Source organism: Conger conger, chromosome 2 (assembly GCF_963514075.1).
Source record: "Conger conger chromosome 2, fConCon1.1, whole genome shotgun sequence".
Lineage (NCBI taxonomy): Eukaryota > Metazoa > Chordata > Actinopteri > Anguilliformes > Congridae > Conger > Conger conger.
In genome coordinates, this window is record NC_083761.1 from 57286005 (window position 1) to 57303590 (window position 17586).

A 17586-nucleotide genomic window follows, 5' to 3' on the forward strand; every position below is an offset into this window, starting at 1 on the left:
GGTGGACCATGTCAGGTCATAGCTGATGTAAACTCCCAGGTATTTGAAGCTCTGGACTGTCTCTACCCTCTCCCTCTCTGGGATAGTGACCATTATGTTTCCATCTCCTGAAGTCCAATATCAGTTCTTTTGTTTTCTTTATGTTAAGAACAAGGTTGTTGTCCTGGCTCCCCGCAGTTCCAGATGTGAAAAGGCAGTGTGGAGGGCCAGTTAGACAGCGTCCTCAGTTGACCTGTTTGCCCTGTAAGCAAACTGGTGCTGGTCCAGGGAAGAGGGGGTGCTGCTTTTTGTGTGTTAAGACAATCTGATATCAGGTCTGAATAAGAACCAGTATATTGGGTTTCAAAGTTGAGAAACATGAAGAAATGCGCTTGATCTTATGATAAAGAGTTGGATTGAATGACGCAATTCTCTTTTACTCTAGGCCAATAGAAAGACAAAGAGTGGGTGGGGAAATTACCACTGGCAAACTCACAAGCTTCACAGCATAATAAAGCACTGAGCAATGCCCAGAGACATGCACTGTTTTTGATAGCAGGGATTTGATCTAGTCAAACGTGTCTTTTACAAGTGCTGTGCGAATCATTGACTGTACACAATGAATGTGCATTCAGAAAAATCAACAGAAGAATCTACAATGAATTTCTTCTTGTTTTTTTCAACAACGACTTGGGCCCTCCTTATATTTACTCTAAGCTTGTTTGCTGTGTAAGTAATAATATGTTAATTTGACTAGTTTTCAGTGTGTAGCACATCAATGTATAGTATATACTGTTACTGTCGCTGTATTTACTTTGAAAATGAGATTGGGCGAACTGAATGTTTTTCGCACTCTGTCATAGTTGTTGAATCGACTAATGCAGAGTTCAGACAGTGCCATGGTGTCTGCTCAGTATTGTCCTTTTTTCCTTCATATTCACAGATATGGTTACTGGCCATATGGATTTTTTAAAAAATTGGAAATTCATGGACCTAAACCAATGCCGTTCTTGGGAACACTGCTTGAATATCGAAAGGTAGGCTAACATTTATATGGGTTGAATTAATAGAAATGATGAGTGTGATATTGATGTTTTCTGAAACATGTGGGGGCAGGTGGAGCAGATTATAATACAGTGTAATTGCTGTGAAGTTATTAGGAAGTGGAAAGTACTTATTGGTATAAATGGCTTGCCTTTATTTTGAATACATAATTTAACAAATCAATCAGTAGACAATAGTAATACCAATTTAACAGCATCAGATGTCAAGGTACATTTCCCCCTTTATTTTCAGGGATTCCACAACTTTGACATGGCGTGTTTTAAGAAATATGGGAAAATATGGGGGTGAGTATCTCTTAATTTACATATGGAATTATCAGCAGTGAACAATTGAATTTGAAGCAGTATCTGAAAACATATAGGCATGTAAATAAACTGAAACCACAATCCACAACCAACAACAACAACCCAGGGCTGGTTGCAATTCCCAATGCAATTTTCAATGACTATGTAACAGGATATATATTGTGTGAAAGCCTTAAAACTCACGGTTCCATCTGTGTAACCTATTTTAAGATGCCATTGCTTTAGCGACAACAGTACCATATTTTGTGACGTGAGTGGAAAAAAACTGTCAGTGTCCTTTTCATGGCAAAGGTCTTGTGAACCAGATGCATAATAGTTTTTAATTCTAGAAATGGGCTAACTCTGAGAAACGTCTATAGAATGTCCATTGTTTACTTAGAATTTATTTGGAAGAATTATCATTGTGGCTTATCAACTGTTTCGCTGTTGCATACTTCGACAAAAGTACTTGGATATAGAAATGCTATTATCTACGTTTTGTTCAGGCACTATAGAACACCGTGAGCTCACATACGATCTTCTCCAACAAAACATATAACTTATTATGTAACTTCTTTTTTTTTTCATTTTGTCCAAATTTGGTAGCCACTTATTCGTGTTAGCTGGGGATATACCACTTTACGAATGAACACGATTGCGGCACCACCGACTGGAAAGTGCAGTGGATTAGGCTATGGCAAGTGACAATTAGAGGATAATTTGAGGAGATAATAATCTGTAAAAACTTCAGTGTAAAATATGTTGCATCAATCTTAGATTTAAGAACTATGTTATATATAGTGCGCAACAAAAACAAATCAAAACAAGCCCAAACAACTGGATAGGATATTGCGATTGCGGACCATGGCTGGGAGTTGAATAGCAACCTAATTAAATTGTAAAATTACAATTAAAGTTAGCCTCCTTGAACAATACTAGACTCGCCATAAATGTGGAAAAACTGGTTGGTTGTTACATTTCCATCCAAACGAGCGACCAGGTTTCTTAAAACGAGCAAAAATTCAAAAACACGAGACTTCCAGTTTTCACTTTGGAAAAAACAAGAGCAAAGTCGAGTATTAGCGTTTTTGTTCTTCCGAACCGTTCCTCGGGTAGTGTCCTATAGTTACAATATCTGTTGTGCAGCGAGTAGCCTATTGCTGAATACCTTGAATATCTAATGATGTTTAGAGTCGCATGCAATCACCCCTTGTTAGTGTCATGCCTTCGAAATATTCGGAGTTTGCCAATATTACCGGTGATGCACTGCTATAGACATGTATGTTGTCTTTTGTGCAACCATAAATTAATGAGGTCAAGGTTTTTCCTGAAATTAACCATAAGAATACTGAAAATGCCCATCCCTATTTGTCACCGTGTCTACATATACGAGTACGAGTTTCCGAGTTTCCATGAGAGCGCATGGGTGGGGGGGAACATGTTTACCATTTTCTTGTTTAACAAGAGCATTGATTGTTGGAACTGCTGGATTCAGAAATGAAACATATTTGAATTAATCCTCGGTTTCACCATGTGAAAGTTACAACACTTTTTCTCCATAGCGCGGCAATTTTAAGCCACCATTTGGGACAACTGGTTTTCAAGGTGTTCCTTATTAGGCATGTCGTTTGTCAAAAACCTCAGACAATTTGCTCGCGGTTGCTAACAGTTGGTAGCAGTTGAATTGGCTTTACACATGGAAACTATTTTGACACGCTGAACAGCTTTTTCCACAGTTTCTGACTTTGACCGCCAGAGACCGCAAGTTCCCAAGCCCTAATTCTCTGTTTCACATGATTGGTCTCTGTTTCTTAGGTGAATTGGATGACTAAAAGTTAGCACTTGCACTGTAAGTCTTGTTTGCTGTTTGTCATGGCTTGGTTTTAGCGTTGTCCTTGTTTCAAGCCTTGTGTGTTTATTTCCTAGTTTCCTGCTGGGTTTTTTGTGTTAGTTTTAGCACGCTTTTCCTAGTAAAGTCAGCTTGGCCTCTTGTGGCAGTCTCATTACATTACATTACATTAATGGCATTTGGCAGACACTCTTATCCAGAGTGACGTACAGTTGATTAAACTAAGCAGGAGACAATCCTCCACAGGAGCAATGCAGGGTTAAGGGCCTTGCTCAAGGGCCCAACGGCTGTGCGGATCTTATTGGGACTACACCGGGAATCAAACCACCAACCTTGCGGGTCTACCAGCCACCTGTCTGTATCGGGATCCTGAGACTTGAGACAGCTTTTCATTATTAGAGAAAATTGTTTTTCTATATATTAAATCAGCATCATCAAATACAAAACTGTGGAAAGAAGTGATTGCACTATACCTAAAATACTTTTACTTAATTATTTACTTAATTTTCTTTGAGTATATTATATTTTATTAATTCAGTGGGTATGTAAAATTGGTGACAGACAAACAGAATGTTTGCCATGGGGGAACTCACTTGCATTTGTTTTGGCTTGATAATTGGTTTCAACTTTAAAAAGGCTAGAGTAATACAAGGAAGCCAACTCATTCAAATAAGTTGGTAAAATTACAGTTGCTGTAGCATGTTTTGAGATTTTCAAAATAATGGGTTTGTATTTCTTCTATTTTTAATATTTGTGTATGTAGATCTAAACAGTTTATGTATTTTATGTTTTGTTCATATAAATGTAACCCTTGGTTTGCCATATGCGCATGTGTATGATTGGGTCTCCTCTGGCTGCGGTTAAATGCATGTGTGGCTTGTGGCTGTGGGGTGAAATGAAACAGCTTCCAGGCACCCGAGCCTACAGCAGGGTCCGTATATATATGCTTGTACATAGTTCACAAATTATCTAAATTACTAATAAAAAATTACAAATATTAATTGTCAAACATAATTAAATCAAATATTTAATATGTGACCTGAAGGATGGAGTTCTTCGAAAGACTAATTTGACTCAGCTCTCATGTTCTGCAACATCAAAATAGACACCGGGTTTAATAATATAATTTATAAAACAATGTGTGTGAGTGTTTGTGCTTGCGGGTACGTGCACCCGTGCATGTGTCCTTTGTCTGGACAAAAGGAAAAGGTTAAAGTTGCATGTTGGTTGGCCTATCGCTGTGATGGAAGAGCCTAATTTTGCTCACATAGATCACTCGCCAAAGAGGGAAGTGATAGCTTCAACTCAAAAGCGATACAAGTAACTAACTACTAGGTTATTCACAGACTATTCGAAGATTGTTAGTAATTACAGTTCCAAGTTGAAATGTTAGTTATAAGCAAAGAAAGACAATGTGTATGATTTACTCTATACACACATGATAGAAGACAGATGAAAACACACAGATTCACAGTAATGTCAGTTAATACTAAGCTTGGGATGTTTCATTCAACTTTTCTGGAGTGCTTCCATATGTTGTTGTCTCTGGGGATGGCTGTGGGCTGTCCTTGGAGAAGCAAATATCAAGTGGTGAATTGTGGATGTCTTCAGCGGTGCTGTAAACATAATTTGTGTTTCCTGTGGAATTTATGGATATTTAGTTCTGTTGTCCCAAGATAGGGGGAAGGCAAAGAAGTTTACAGATGGGATCACAGTACAAAAATTGTGGTGGCGAAATCAAATTCGTAGAAACACTGTAGGGGGGTGCTCATAGGGGCTCAGACCGCATTCTTTATCTCTCTATTTTGTTTTATTGAATGCTGGAAAAACATTAACCTTACACATTGATTTACACCCTGCCCCTAACGTTACTAATATTCTGGAACTGTTCATCAAATATTTTGAGCTCAGGTAAAGCTACTTAGTGACCATCACCCTCTAACAGCTACTGTATGGCACTCAAGCTAAAGGATAAAGAAAGCTTGCATGCTGGCATGTGATACATATTTTTAGCTTGCTTGATAACTTTTTGTTCTATGTCAAAAGGCAGTTTATCAAAATTTGTTTACAACTGATGGTACAGCATCCTCTCACTGCCATGCTCTGTAGAACAGAGAACCTGTAATTTGATTTATTTTACCTTGAACTGACTAGTTCTAGCCAGTGTTGAGTTACAGTATACTGACATACCATAGGAGAACACTGGGCACCTTGCTAACAGGAGACTATTCACAGGAAATATCATTGACTACTGGTTTATTAGCATCAGACTTAATTTTGGTTACAAAGTAAATAACTGTGATCTACAAACGCGAATTAATTTCAAAAGATGTGCGAACATTCCATTTAGCCATGAATATATTGTGGATATTGGCACGGCTGTAATGCTAACTGACCAATAGAGACGATAGACCTCTGTTGTATCATGATGAATGTACACTTGCTGGTCTACAAATGTTAACCAGCAAATCTTGTTCACATAACTACACATAAGTTTCTCTAAGACTCTTAAGTTGTTCTACTAACAAAAGGGAATGTAATATAATGCACTCTACCAACTGTCTATTTGGCCAGACGCACTCTGCTAGCATATAAAATTTTATTACAGTATTCAAGTTTCTGTTTCAAAAGATAAAACTATTTAATTTGATTATGTTTAATGATATTTCTCTTGATTTCAGTTTTTACGATGGCAGACAGCCAGTACTGGCCATTATGGATCTTGGAATGATCAAAACTATTCTGATCAAAGAATGCTACTCCATTTTCACAAACAGAAGAGTAAGCCAATACTTCACATGCATCACAGGAATGTCTGATTACCAAGAATAAATTATGAGCATCACACAACATTTCAAGTACGGAATTGAGTAATGAGAGTTGAATTGAGAGTTGAAGCTGATGTTTCCTCTTTTTAGAACTTCCGTCTGAATGGTCCCTTGTATGATGCAATAACTGTTGTGGAAGACGATGAGTGGAAGAGAATTAGGAGCGTTCTCTCGCCCTCTTTTACCAGTGGCCGACTGAAAGAGGTGAGCTTCCCTACACTTTTCTGAATGATACATGGGGAACACATATTTTACATTAGAAAACCTACATACATATTTAATGAAGAAATTATAACTTTAGTTTACTGCCTCACCACACAAGGCCAGGACTACTCAGTAAAGCAGGTGCTTGTAGCATAGATGACAGAACTATTTTTTGTAGGCGGGTACCCAAAAATTATACCCCCCCTTCCACACCCAACTACATTTTCTAGCGACCATGAGATGATTGTGAAGTAGCCACAATGAGATATGGAACCTCCCTAGAAACACTAGTTTTAAAAAAAGTGTGTTCAGTTGAGACTGCACACCCAAACCTGTTTATTGTAGAGTGATGTCAGCTGAGCTGTTGAGTTCTCCTTGGTTTCATTGGTCTTTCAAGTGATTATAGTGTAATGTAATGTAGACTATAGACTTTGCATTCCCTTTTTTCTTTAACAGATGTTTACCATTATGAAACAGCACTCCAATAATTTAATTAAGAGCATACAGAAAACATCTGACAGTGGGAAATCAGCAAACGTGAAAGAGTGAGTAATGAAAGCTACAATATAAAGTGGCTGAGGTTAACTGAATACAGATTGGTTGTGATCCAGAAATCTATGGTGAAAAATTAATTTTTCTCCTATAAGTCTGTTCTACTCAGTTGTTTTGCTACATTGTACTGTACATGTTCCTTTACACAGTACACATATTTAAGGTTTGTTTTGTTTGTGTTACTTTTTCAGGTCATTTGGTGCATACAGTATGGATGTTGTCACCAGCACTTCATTTAGTGTTGACATTGATTCCCTCAACAACCCAAGTGACCCCTTTGTCACACACATTAAGAAAATGCTCAAATTTGACCCGCTCAATCCCCTATTAATCTTTATAGGTAATGCCTATCTATCTTGAAAATGTCTGCATTATGTTTTGTAACATTTTATAGTGAAATAGATATAGATACATAGACTTAAAAGTGTATCTTTGTCAACTTAAATAACAAAATATTTAATTGAAATGAACATCAGATTGAAAAGATTGTTGAGTCTGCTCCTGCACGTGAACTTGACCATGACCCAGGGTTTGTGCCAGAACAGTGTTTACTTTACGCTGCTGTTACAATGTCTGTATAGGATACCTGTAGTTACAGTAGCTTTATATTTAGTAACAAGATGTAACTTAAAACATAATGAAATAACAAAAACCAAATTCCTTAACTTCATATCCAGGACAAATGGGTTGACAACTTTTTTCCTGCAATATTATTCCTGTCTTTTTTTTAGCATTCTTCCCCTTCATGGCCCCCGTGCTGGAGAAAATGGACTTTGCCTTGTTCCCAACATCTGTGACAGACTTCTTCTATGCCTCACTTCGGAAAATAAAGTCAGAACGACGAACAAATGTTCACAAAGTAAGTCGGGACTAGATTCACCTGTAAATTATGTTTTCATATGTCGATAGAAAAACCCATATAATTATGCCTAAGGGAGAGATGTAAGCTTTTATTTCATTTTTGTAGCATTTTTGATTCAACATGTTGGTGCGAGGTAGCACGAATGGTGCAGTGGGTAGCACTGCCACCTCACATCAAGGAGGTCCTGGGTTCGAATCCCTGTCGGCCGGGGCCTCTCTGTGTGGAGTTCTCCCCCGTGTCTGCGTGGGTTTCCTCCGGGTACTCCGCTTTCCTCCCACAGTCCAAAGACATGCAGGTTAAGCTGATTGGAGAGTCTAAATTGCCCGTAGGTATGAGTGTATGAGTGAATGGTGTGTGTACCCTGCAATATACTGGTGACCTGTCCCGGGTGTATTCCTGCCTTTCACCCAATGTATGCTGGGATAGGCTCCAGCCCCCCTGCGACCCTATTCAGGATAAGCGGGTTAGGATAATGAATGAATGAATGTTGGTGCGGACAGTTATCTCATATGACATTTTGCCAATGTAATAGTTCCTTAAATTTCAATAGTTTTTCATATAATTTAACTAGTTGCTTTGTCATGTATTTTAAATGGAAAAATTACCCTTTTTTTCTTTATATCAAAAATGTGTTTTGGATCATTCATCAATGACCCATGCACAGAATAATGCTCTAGACCTTAGCTTTGGTTTCTTCTAAATGTAGAATCGAGTGGATTTTCTGCAACTTATGGTGGATTCCCAGATACCTGAAAATGCCACTGTCTCAAAAGGAGAACCACTCAAAGGTATACAAATACAATATATATACAAAGCAAATATATATCATTTTAAAGAATGATAACTTAAATTGTAATTTAAAAATAATACAAATATAAAAACGACTAACTGCAGGTGACCAGAGTTAGAAATCAATGCTTGCAACTTGGCATCACATGGGTGAGTTGCTGTTTTCACTGTCAGATGGAACACTAATGAATCATGAATATCATATTTACTGTATCTACTCAGAAATGTACCACGGTATTCCACCCCATCATTGTAAATGATTTCTTTGTCTATGGATTTTTTTACCTTGGTAAACCTACTGTATTTTCTGTATACAGTAGTTGTAGAACACTGATGCGTCCATAAACATCACTGAAGTAGTCTTTTTAATCAGACAGTTTAATCAGGCAGTGGACACACTGTTTATTTTTACAATATGTCCTTTTCCTCTACTTTTCCTGACAACAGGAAGATCTATATTTAAATACTTGGTCAACAGAAGAATGGCATATTATTATGTGTGTTTCAATCTTCAGGACTCACAGACCATGAAATTCTCTCTCAATCAATGATGTACATTTTTGCTGGTTATGAGACCAGCAGCAGTACTCTCTCATTCTTGGCCTACAACTTGGCCACCAATCCTGAAACAATGATAAAACTTCAAGAGGAGATCGATCAAGTTTTTCCAAACAAGGTGACCTCCCCAGCATTTACATTAAATGTCACTGATTGCCTGCTATTAGTTTTTCACCTTCTGTGAGAACAGTGAACCTGACTTGGCAGTTGCAAGGAATCAAGGATATAAGTAGGCTACCTTTTCTTGACACTGATGGAAAATACTAGGCTATTTGTAGTATTAGACATAAAGTCCACATAAATAGAGGTAAATTCAGACCATTTTGTACACTTATGTGTGCAATTTCTTGTTCACGTAACTTTGATTGAAAGAAAACTACAATCTGTAATGTCTTTCCATTATGTCTATTTGACCCTTTGGCAACTGAAAATGTCCTTTAAAAATCACACCACGATCCCGCAGCCTATCGCATTGGTTTCAAAATGACACTACATCTTGTCACCTTGTCAATATTAAAGATACATGCCATTCTTTCAAGAGTTTCTGGCCCATCAACTGCATGGTTATTATACTAAAAGTATATATGTAATTATTATTGTGGATTTAAAAAAGCATTAAATGGAAACATTTTTAATTTCACTTTCTTGTCATTTTCTTTCGATAAATGCTAAAATAAAAGAACATGTCACTATTGCTGAAGCATACAGTGTAGGGAAGTTTAAAATAAAGAAGGGGTAGGACATTACATTAGTGCTATAATCAAACAATGGTTAAGGAAGGGTCCTAGCAACAGGAGAGTAGTATATATTTAATCATATGTTATACATTTTAAAATATATTGTATTTCAAGAAGAGTTCAGAGTTCAGAACAATCTCCTGATATTTGTTTTTGTTTTCTGAAGGCCCCAGTGACCTATGAACCACTGATGGAAATGGAGTACCTGGATATGGTACTGAATGAGTCTTTGAGGCTCTACCCTATTGCTGCTCGTCTTGAGAGGGTTTGCAAGCAGACGGTTGAGATCAATGGGGTGACCATTCCTAAAGGGACCGTTGTCATGATACCAACTTATGCCTTACACCGTGACCCTGAATTGTGGTCAGAACCAGAACTCTTCAAACCTGAGAGGTAGGATGCTGTTGAGTATTGTATCATTTGAGACAGATCAGGTTTTTCCATATATTAACTGTGCAAGTTTAAGAAAACACACAAATAAACTTCACAAGGATAGACACTCAAAATGAAAAGAAAACATATTAATGAAGAACTGACATCACCATTTTCTTGCCTTTCATTCTGAAAAGTCATGTATTTGTGTGCTGTATTTTTGAATCATGAAATTTAACATGTCATTCTTAGGCTTGTATAGGTCCCAAATATACTAACCTCCATCTTAATTCCCCACATAGGTTTAGTAAGGAAAACAAAGACAGAATGGACCCTCATAGCTATTTGCCATTTGGAGCTGGTCCTCGAAACTGCATCGGAATGAGGTTTGCCATTCTCATGATGAAACTTGCTATGGTTCAGATACTTCAGAACTTCAGCATTGCTACATGTGATGAGACAGAGGTGAGTCCCATTAAAGATGCATGGATAGTTTCTGTGTGTGTTAAAGAGATAATCCATGTTTAGATCTGAGAACTGACAACAACATCCACTCTCTAGCACGTGATTCCTCCAAAACACTTGCTGCTTCCTCTCACTCCATAATCTGAGCTGCACAGTTACTCTTCCTGAGGGCAGTTGAACTGGGCAAGATACACAGAATGTACTGATAGACTGTCACAGCTGCTATTGAGCAATGAGGCAAGCAATATCCTGCTGACTATAATCTTCCCTCCCTGAGGAACTCCATAGCAATTATCTGTCACATTCTGTGAGGCCTGACCACAGGACTGAATGAGGGGTAAACCCCTTCACTGGTAACAATAATCATTAGTTTTGTTTAAGTTTGTATTCAAGGGTTTTCATGAGCCAATTATAATTTACATTACATTAATGGCATTTGGCAGACACTCTTATCCAGAGCAACGTACAGTTGATTAGACTAAGCAGGAGACAATCTTCTCCTGGTGCAAGGGTGAGCGGATCTTATTGCGGCTACACCGGGGATCAAACCACCTAACTTGTGGGCCCCAGTCATGTACCTTAACCACTAGGCTATAGGCCGCCCTACTAACTATCAAAAATGTCAACTTTTTTTAAACATTACTGAAGTAATAAGTCTTAACAAAAAGAAACACAGTGAAAAAAGGGTTGACTCATGAAGCTAATGAGGGAGAGTGAGTAAATAGAGATCAACCTTACAGTCTAATAACTAGTAACATAAGTTCAGCATTTTAACTTCTCTACTCTGTACTGTAAAATTCTGCCAGGTTCCTTTTTCACTAATGTATTTCTCATGTCCATTGAGTACTAAATTGTAATTCATAAAATAATGTTTGTGTTTCATCAGATCCCTTTGGAGCTGGACTCTCTAGGACTTATTGCTCCTAAAAACCCGATAAAACTGAAGATGGTTCCACGTGACAGTGCAAGCAAAGATTAATAAAATTATCATCAGGGCAATGTACAGTATAAAATTACAACGCACAGTATGTCATTTCTAACAAGTAATTAATAATATACTGATTTGCTGAAGTGGATTAATCTGTAATCTTAAATCTCTTTATCATCAGTAATAGTAAGCAATGAGCAATGATGGTGATGATTGTTTAGCCCATTTTGCCACATTCTTCAGCCTGAAATCATATTTGCTGTCGAATGTTGTCTAACTTTGTATACTGTATCTAATTTTAGTCTGTACATTTTGATTAGCATAGATAAATAGTAAAATATCATGTCTAACTGGGCACTGATTGCACTGTGTTTAAAACCTACATTTACTACCCAAACTTGGTTTTATTTTTAAAAGCTTTCTCTTGTAGACGTAATTATGTTTCACATTGATCTGCTATTATGTTTGAGACACTTTATGTAAGTGTATTGATATGTTTTTACAGTCATTTTTAAAATTGAAACATTGCCTTTGACCAACTTCCTCTGTGGTTTTCTCTGATAGAGGTCTATCAGTTGTGAACAGGAGCCACTGCATTACATGTAATCGAGTAGTTTTTTTTTTTTCTTTTTTTTTTTTTTTTAAACATCACTTTTTAAGAAAAAATACATATACATATGTTTAAGGAGTATGAAAACTATTTTGCAAAAATAGTAGTGGTCACTCATTTTGTCAATGACTTCACATATTCTTTTCACATTTTCACTTAACTGCACTGTAAATGTGTCCTATGGTGTGACATTGAAAAAATGATTAAGAAAGTATATTAAATAACATACAAATTACTTGAAACAGAATTGTCTATATTGTTACACCATTATTTTCTTAAAGTGATATTTATTTCACATAACAGTACTCCACCTTAGAATAATTTTCACCATGAATAGTTGAACTTGATTAACGTTTTCCTATGAATGTCAATAAAACTTTTTCGCCAACCTCACAAAACTGCTTGAAATTCTACCAATCTAAGAGTTCTTATTGATTCTCCCCTGATGCCAAACCTAACCTTATTTAATGTTTGTCACATCGTAGGACAAAACGTCACACCAAAGGACAATGATAGTCATTGCATAAAGAGAGTCAGAATATATGAAGTGTTTATTGTAACATTGACAAAGGAGGAAATAAACTGCAAAACACGTAGCACATCAGATGTAACTTTGATTATTTGAGATCCATCGTCAAACGAACAATCACACATATTATATCTTTGTAAAATTCAATACAATTTCATTTCAAAACAATATTGTGACATTGTTAAAAAGCAAAATTAACACGTAGTTAAGCAGTAACAGTGACGTGAAGATAAAATCTTCTAAAAGGAAGTAATGTTGTTTAACATTCATGTAGTCCATTCCATCTAAAACATTCTTAGAACGGTTTTTAATCATACTTGACACATTTTAAATCATGAAGATGGCACACTTTCCATCCTTTGTCATTTTTAGGTACTTTTTAAAAAACTTTCAATTCATTTTCAAATATTACCTATACATATTACCTCATACATATATTTTCATGTATGAATTTTCTATTACAAAACAATTTGAAGAGCTATATTTTTTATTCTTAACAACATCTTCAACAATGAGGTCATTGTACATGGAAGCATTCATCAATCAAGAATTGAACATCAACCAGTCAAGGGGTACGAGTTGAGCACCACGGCGCATTGGCTCCGGTTCAGATATGACACCAATTATCTTCTGCTGTGAATAGTAAATGCAGTCAGGTTTCTCCGGCCACACAAATGAATTCTCACTTTTTTGCTTCATACAGTTTATTTTTAGTTCATCTCCATGAACCTCCACGATCTGACCAACAAATGGCCTGTCATCATACTTTTCCTTGTGTGCACCTCTCCTCTTCCTCAAAGGAGTTTGATTCAGTCTCCAGACCATTTCCAAAATCCACCTTCTTTGATTTGTGGCAAGAACATACTTTAGGATATGAACAGAAACAACTTAAGTCTCTGTGCAGGATCACTCCAGGTGAAGATGACAAGACTTGGTGTGTACTGAGAATCCTTGTGACTGGTTTGACAGATGGAGGTAGCAGTTTGTCGTAGGCCTCAATAGCTGACTCTTCAATCCATTTGAATTTCACACTCGTATCTGTTTGGGAGGATAGAAACTCGTAGAAATCTTTTGGAGATTGCAAATCACTGCCTCTCAGAACATACTTGTCCGCCATTCTTTTCACTGCTCCCCCAACACCATCCAGGGCTCCCTTGCCATGCGACCTTTCTGAGAAATTCCAAGTTACATGTTTAAAGCCCATTGTGAAGGGAACTTGGCTTAACAGAAAGCAGTTGGGTTTTCTTTCGGTATTGTGTTACCGGACCATCACTGATGACATGCAGTGTATCATGCAGTGCCCAGACTGGATTTCTGAATTGGAAATCCCTGTTGATTTTTTCCCTATACTTTCTGGTCCTCTCTTTCGCATCCATCTCTCCCTCAGTTCTTTCTGCTCTAAAAAAGAGTTAAGTTGCATTATATTCATGTACTTTCTATGTATTATAGTTGTTTCAGTAACACTTCAGAACATTTTACATAGTCTCCAAAAAACAGCAATAAACATTTGAATTTAAGTAATTATTGAATTTAAAATCATTAAAACTGGTGAAAAGATAATGAAAAGTATGTTAACAAACTTTGTTTATTTGTTTTAAAAGCTTCTTAAGGAGGTCTTGTCCTATGGTGTGACATCTTTGTCATATGGTGTGACAGCTCAAAGTGTCACACCAAAGTACATTTTCTGTCACACCAAAGGACATTTCAGCTTCTGTGGCAGTTAATAACCATGCTAATACTAGCTGAAACTGTTATTAGCATTCGGCATTATACATTTGCATAATATTACATAATCCTGCTGTTAAAAATACAAATTTTAATTAAAAAAAGAAATTTAGAGGTGTCACACCAAAGGACAGAAAAACTTGACAAAAAAATTAAAAATAACTAGTTCATATAAAACAAAAAAATGTTTAAACATTTACATTATTTTAAATGAGAAAAATGTTAAATAAATTGTTTTTCATCTTGTGTGACGGCGAAAATGCCATGTCACGTCAACTACCCAATCATAATTTCTGTAGAAAAGAAAATATGACACATCTGGATGCAATAAAATGCTAACTATGAATGAAAGTGAAAATCATCTTAACCCACTTATCCTGAACAGGGTTGCAGGGGGGCTGGAGCCTATCCCAGCATACATTGGGCGAAAGTCCATCGCAGGGCACACACACCATTCACTCACACACTCATACCTATGGGCAATTTAGACTCTCCAATCAGCTTAACCTGCATGTCTTTGGACTGTGGGAGGAACAGTGTTAATTTTGACAGCAAATTTTGATTTAGTTTTAGCATAGTCTTTTGAATAAAATGCCATTTAGTTTTAGTCATATTTTAGTCATCTGAATTGTTTTAGTTTTAGTCTAGTTTTAGTCGACTAAATATCATACGATTTTAAATATGCAGTAGATTTAGTCGACTAAAATGTAGTTAAAGTGTAATGCATTATTCAAGCATTTCTCTAGAATTTCCAAACTCATTATATATTCCTGGGGGAAACATCTATTAACCTGTTATTATGGAACAGGTAACTGTTGTGATTATATGAAACATATCTTTAATTATCATGAAATTGAATCCATATAAAACCAAGTCTCATAAAGAAACAAGAATACGGCCTTGCTTTTTCACAAAAGACCAATAATTATATATGCATTGTTTATAACAACTTGCATATGACATTCTTCCTTCTTTCAAGCAGAAGTGTAAAACAAATATAACTGTATTGGCTGTAATGCCAGTGCACATAGTATCTGAATATAGAAAATTCAACAGTCCTCTATTAATAATGAAAACAAGTATCAAGTAACTCAATACAAGTGAAATACATTTGGGTTGTGCTCTTTTCTACAGCTAGCACAGGCAATTGAAGTGAATGTAACAGTTCTACTTCTCAGACCGATTAAATGAAATATTGTGAATGCAGCAATGCCATTAGTGCATGAAATGTGAATTAAGAACAATTACATGGTCTCCAATTATTTATAACATAAGTAAGAAGCGAAACAGCATACCAAAATACTTGTGGGGTGTGCTTATTTCTATAGGAAGAACTATCAATAATTCACTGTTCACTGTTAATTATTTCAAATACATTCAAAGAAAAAGTGCATAGGCTATGCCATCAGTGATTAAAATCTAAATCAAGAAAAAATGCCCTGTCACCAAATGTTGAAAACATATGTCTCAAAAGCTGTCAATAGCAGGGAATGCAACCATTCTAATTCAACATTCTCAACATTAAAATAACAACTGCTAGGCTAAAATGCCATTAGTGCGTGGAACTAAAAATCAACTCCTCTCTCTCTCAGCATTGACAATAGAGGTAAATATCACAGTAAACTAAAACACAGACCCGTAACTTATAATGAGATTGTGCATATCTTTGCTATAAGAAGTGTTGTCAATGGCAGTGAATAGAACAGTTCTATTTGGTTCGATTAATTTTAAGGAAAGCACTTCGAACCATTGCGCCGGCCTCTAGTGAGGTCACCTGTGACACTGAACACCCTCTCTGCAAAGGCTTGAGAAGCTGGCATAGCCAACAGGTCTAAGGTTTTAATATGTGATAAATAATTTCACTCTTTGCCAGCCAAAATTCTGTTCCTGTGTCATCAGTGGTGGATTGTGAAAGCTCTTCCTTATACTTTCTGATCTGCTGCCTCATGCTGGTTGTGGAGGTCCTCTGTCTAGGCCTGAGTTCTGATTTTTCTCTCACTCCCCTCTCTCATACACACGCGCGCGCACAGCTCCAAGTTGTCTCTACATTTCTCCTAATTTCTCCCGTCATATGTCTAACATTAAGTAAACTACATTTCTTCAAACGTGCATTCTTCTTTTTCTTACGTATTTGTTTCAATTTGAGGACAGTGAAACTTTATACGTAGGCTATTATCTTTAGCATGTCAATCGATCTTTTGATTCACGACCTAACATTTGGAACTCTGGGCCATTCACTTCTCTACTCAGTACGGGACAGCGGTGGTTTATTTTAGCTTGTATTCAAGTTTAGCGAAAACACACCAGCTCGGTTATCTGATAAAATAGCGTTAGCTTGAAGAAAAACATTTGAAGTAAGTGTGCTTACCTTTGCATGAATTTCGGGATGACTCGTCTGCAAATTTCGCTTCAAGTTCGTTGTGTTTTTACCGGTGATTGTCGCTCCACATGGTTCACAAAGACTCTTGTTTTCCTTGACATCAAATGTGAAATTTATCCATATGTCTGTTCTTCTCTTTCTTCCAAACGTTGACATTTCTGGACTACAGTTTATGATATGATGAGTCATGCAGCAAGTGTATGCTAGTGGACTTTCCGCCGGGTAGATCAGTACGTTACTATTAAATTTCAAGTGTGTGCATTAGATTAACCGCCATACCACGCAGAGTTTAGTTCTGATTGGATCTCATCCCAAATCGTCCCTCCCTAACATTTTCGTCTCGTTTTTAATCGTTGACGAAAGTGTCAATATATTTCGTCATAGTTTTTCATCATCAATTCGTTTTTTAGTTATCGTCTCGTTTTCGTCAGTGAAAAAATGTCGTTGACGAAAAATATGACGAAAATTATTCGTCAACGAAACACTGGGGAGGAAACCGGAGTACCCGGAGGAAACCCACGTGAACAAACACGCCACTTAAACACAAATACGTCAAATGAACATATCCAAATGAACATATCCAATAATCAGCAGGGTGGTGACTGGCTGTAAACTCTGAATTAAATCCAACACTTTCAGGGTGTATATATGGGGGAAATTAACAGTGAAAAGTGTTAATTTTACACTTTCATTAGTGTAAAAGGTTACAACACTAACAAAATGATAAAATGTTACACTTTAAGAGTTAATCCGGAACACCAAGCCGGAATATTTTACACCAGCTTATTGTTATTTCTTCCTTAAAATCAACCCCCAAAAGTGTTATTTTTAACATTTCAGCCAGTGTTAAATTAACAATATAGGTAGTTG

General features: G+C 36.7%; 1 protein-coding gene across 1 annotated transcript; it reads left to right on the forward strand.

Annotated features, from left to right (window-relative positions):
* The first annotated feature begins 508 nt into the window (after positions 1-508).
* LOC133119714 (cytochrome P450 3A30-like) lies at positions 509-12480 on the forward strand. The gene is made up of 13 exons (XM_061230096.1): positions 509-708; positions 923-1016; positions 1276-1328; positions 5859-5958; positions 6096-6209; positions 6666-6754; positions 6953-7101; positions 7493-7620; positions 8330-8411; positions 8928-9088; positions 9874-10100; positions 10382-10544; positions 11431-12480. Exons 1-13 carry the CDS (start codon positions 599-601, stop codon positions 11521-11523), a joined length of 1563 nt encoding a protein of 520 aa, XP_061086080.1. The 5' UTR covers positions 509-598; the 3' UTR covers positions 11524-12480.
* The last annotated feature ends 5106 nt before the right edge of the window (positions 12481-17586 follow it).

Excerpts from the sequence above, each read along its gene's own strand:
- LOC133119714 (XM_061230096.1), top strand. The coding sequence starts at position 599 with ATGAATGTGCATTCAGAAAAATCAACAGAAGAATCTACAATGAATTTC. Across the intron at positions 1,017-1,275 it reads CACTGCTTGAATATCGAAAG|GGATTCCACAACTTTGACAT; the intron begins GTAGGCTAACAT and ends CTTTATTTTCAG. Across the intron at positions 10,101-10,381 it reads GAACTCTTCAAACCTGAGAG|GTTTAGTAAGGAAAACAAAG; the intron begins GTAGGATGCTGT and ends TTCCCCACATAG.